The sequence below is a fragment of the Physeter macrocephalus genome, chromosome 1 (assembly GCF_002837175.3).
Source record: "Physeter macrocephalus isolate SW-GA chromosome 1, ASM283717v5, whole genome shotgun sequence".
NCBI lineage: Eukaryota > Metazoa > Chordata > Mammalia > Artiodactyla > Physeteridae > Physeter > Physeter macrocephalus.
In genome coordinates, this window is record NC_041214.2 from 72744426 (window position 1) to 72747361 (window position 2936).

The window sequence follows — 2936 nt, forward strand, 5'->3', positions numbered from 1 at the left end:
ACGAGAGAGGCCACAACAGTGAGAGGCCCACGTACTGAAAAAAAAAAAAAAAAAAAAAAAAGAAGCATGTATTTTTTTATCTTAATCATATATATATATATGAATATATATATTTTGGGAGAGAAGGGATGCTTTATCTTAATTCATAGTAAACATTTATGCATGTACGTTTTCTTATAGTCTGACTTTTATCTCAAAATATAACAGTATATCCATATAAACCTTGTATATAACAGGGTTATTTAATATTTCCAGCTCCTGTGCGACACAGTGGAGACCATGGGAAAAGACTGTTTATCATCAAGCCTTCTGGATTCTATGACAGACGTTTTTTGAAATTAATGGTGAGTTAAAACTTGTTGAACTAAACTCTTTACATATAAATAGGAATTTTTTTTCCTATTTAGAAAATACCTTTCATTTTATAAAATATTTTTTTTTGTAAATTCTTATTCCTTTTCTCAAAAAATGTTGAGATTGAGTAGTAAGGTCTGGTTTGTTACTGAATTTATTTTTAAATTAGTGAATCTTTCCTTCTTCAAAAAAAGAATTCATGCATATTGGAGGTAAAAATTGAAACATTCCTTTCTTCTCAAGATTATGGTGTTTTTAAATCATCTGTGTTCCCTGACCAAAAGAAAAATCTATAAATTATAAAACTGAAAATGGATTTGTTTGGGGATAATTATTTATATTACTAATATATTCTTTAAATTAACAAAGAACTCATTGAAGGACTTCTTTATTTTGGGATATGATTTTTTATTTCTTTGTTGTTTAGGAACATTGATTTCAGAGAGTGAAGCAGGGCATTGACTGCATGTTTGTATCTCAAGACTCTATAAAGAAAAGTAGAGACTTAGAAGGTGGAAGACTGGACTCTGCCGCTGTTCCTAAAGCTGTGACCCACTGGCTGCCCTCTAGACCTTCCCTTGCCTGTCCATTGTGCTTAATGCCCTTCTCCATCCCCATGGTTGAGCTCCTACTTTTCTTGTGATGACCAACTCAAACTCCAGAAATCGCCCTCATCTTCTTACACTTTTATTTGTAATATAAAAATTTCTTTTATGACATTGCTTTAAGCAAAAATGAAAAATCACTTAAATATATATTGCATTATACTTGTACAATTAGTCTTTGCTTTCTTCTTTCATTTTTGACACTAAATATAGGCATCTAAAAGCTAGAGCAAAAGAAAATTACAGAAATAAATAATTTTGTACCGCATCTCCAATTTGGCAAGTTTATTTTACAAGAAATATAAGGAAATCATGTAATGAGGACAGTTTGAGTGTGAGGAAAGGAGTTAGGAAATGGTTATGTGAAAACTTTTTTTTTTTTTTAATCTTAACAGAGATTCTACATTTTGTTGACTGGGATTCCAGTAGCAATTGGCATAACTCTGGTGAATGTATTCATTGGTAAGTATCTCCCCCACCGACTAAATTAGTAAATTTTTAAAACCTGTGTACATTAATATAAAAAAGAAATTATGGATATTATAAGGGAAAGTTCGTCAAATAATAAACATAGCATGAGAATTTATTTTAAAATAACCAAATCTTAATCTGCAATAGCACACAGTGGTTCTTTTTTTAACTTTTTGTTTTCTCCAAAAACCTTTAAGGTCACTGACTCTATAGGCCACATAAAAGGCCTGTCTTCTTCCTCTTTCTCATTTCCCAAAACCAGCTTTGAGAAGTCTGAATAAGGAAAATAGAAAGAGATAGAGGTGGAAAAGAGGCTGAGGAATGGAAGAATTTTTTTTTCCATCCTGGAACATATAAAGTTATAATCTTCCAAAAAAGAATGGATTTGTGAATGATAGTAAATATTAGGTCTCCTGGGAAATTCTGCTCACAGTACTTTTAACATCTTGAATCCTAAATATTTTGTCTAGGACGTTTAAGGAAAACCAGAGGAATAGTATGTCTTTTATTATATCTTGTTACACTATATAAAAACAAAATGAGAACCCTCATATGATGCCTATATACAATGCATTACACATAGAAGACATCTAAAAAATATCTAATGAATGATTTTCCACCAGCTTGAAGTGAATTTAAAATATTAGATATGGGCTTCCCTGGTGGCGCAGTGGTTGAGAGTCCGCCTGCCGATGCAGGGGACGCGGGTTCGTGGCCTGGTCCGGGAGGATCCCACATGCCACGGAGCGGCTAGGCCCGTGAGCCATGGCCGCTGAGCCTGCGCATTCGGAGCCATTCCGCAACAGGAGAGGCCACAACAGTGAGAGGCCCGTGTACCGCAAAAAAAAAAAAAAAAAAATTAGATATCTTAATTGCTACAAAACAAAAGGTTCTTTAAAACCACAAGAGGTTGGTTTCTTACTTAAATAGTGAAGAATTAACATTATAAACTGATACTAAAGTTGAATATCACTGTTTTCTCTTATTAGGTGAAGCTGAGTTAGCAGAAATTCCAGAAGGCTATACCCCAGAACACTGGGAATATTTCAAGGTTGGTGTAAGTCACTGAAAGTTATTTTCAGTTAGGTGTCTTGTCAATGTACTGGTTAATATCTTAATTTAGCAATTGTGGTATAGTTTTGTATTCAATTTTTTATAACAAGTAAATGATACATTTTGTGCTCACTTTTTATAAGTAACTTTTGGTAATTTTCTGCATTGTTTTAAATGTTATTTTTTATTTTTTTGCAGTACGCAGGCCTTTACATTGCTTTACAATGGTGTGTTAGTTTCTGCTTTATAACAAAGTGAATCAGTTATACATATACATACGTTCCCATATCTCTTCCCTCTTGTGTCTCCCTCCCTCCCACCCTCCCTATCCCACCCCTCTAGGTGGTCACAAAGCACGGAGCTGATCTCCCTGTGCCATGCGGCTGCTTCCCACTAGCTATCCACCCTACGTTTGGTAGTGTATATATGTCCATGCCACTCTCTCACTTTGTC

The 2936-nt window shown here is 34.1% G+C and overlaps 1 protein-coding gene across 2 annotated transcripts in view; it reads left to right on the forward strand.

Annotated features, from left to right (window-relative positions):
* Positions 1-2936, forward strand: part of NDUFB5 (NADH:ubiquinone oxidoreductase subunit B5) — a 15924-nt gene that overhangs the window by 7096 nt on the left and 5892 nt on the right. For both annotated transcript variants that reach the window (XM_007106125.4, XM_007106124.4), the window contains exons 2-4: positions 256-344; positions 1355-1421; positions 2420-2481. In XM_007106125.4, the coding sequence (XP_007106187.1) occupies positions 256-344; positions 1355-1421; positions 2420-2481 (218 nt within the window). The remainder of the gene's footprint in view (positions 1-255; positions 345-1354; positions 1422-2419; positions 2482-2936) is intronic.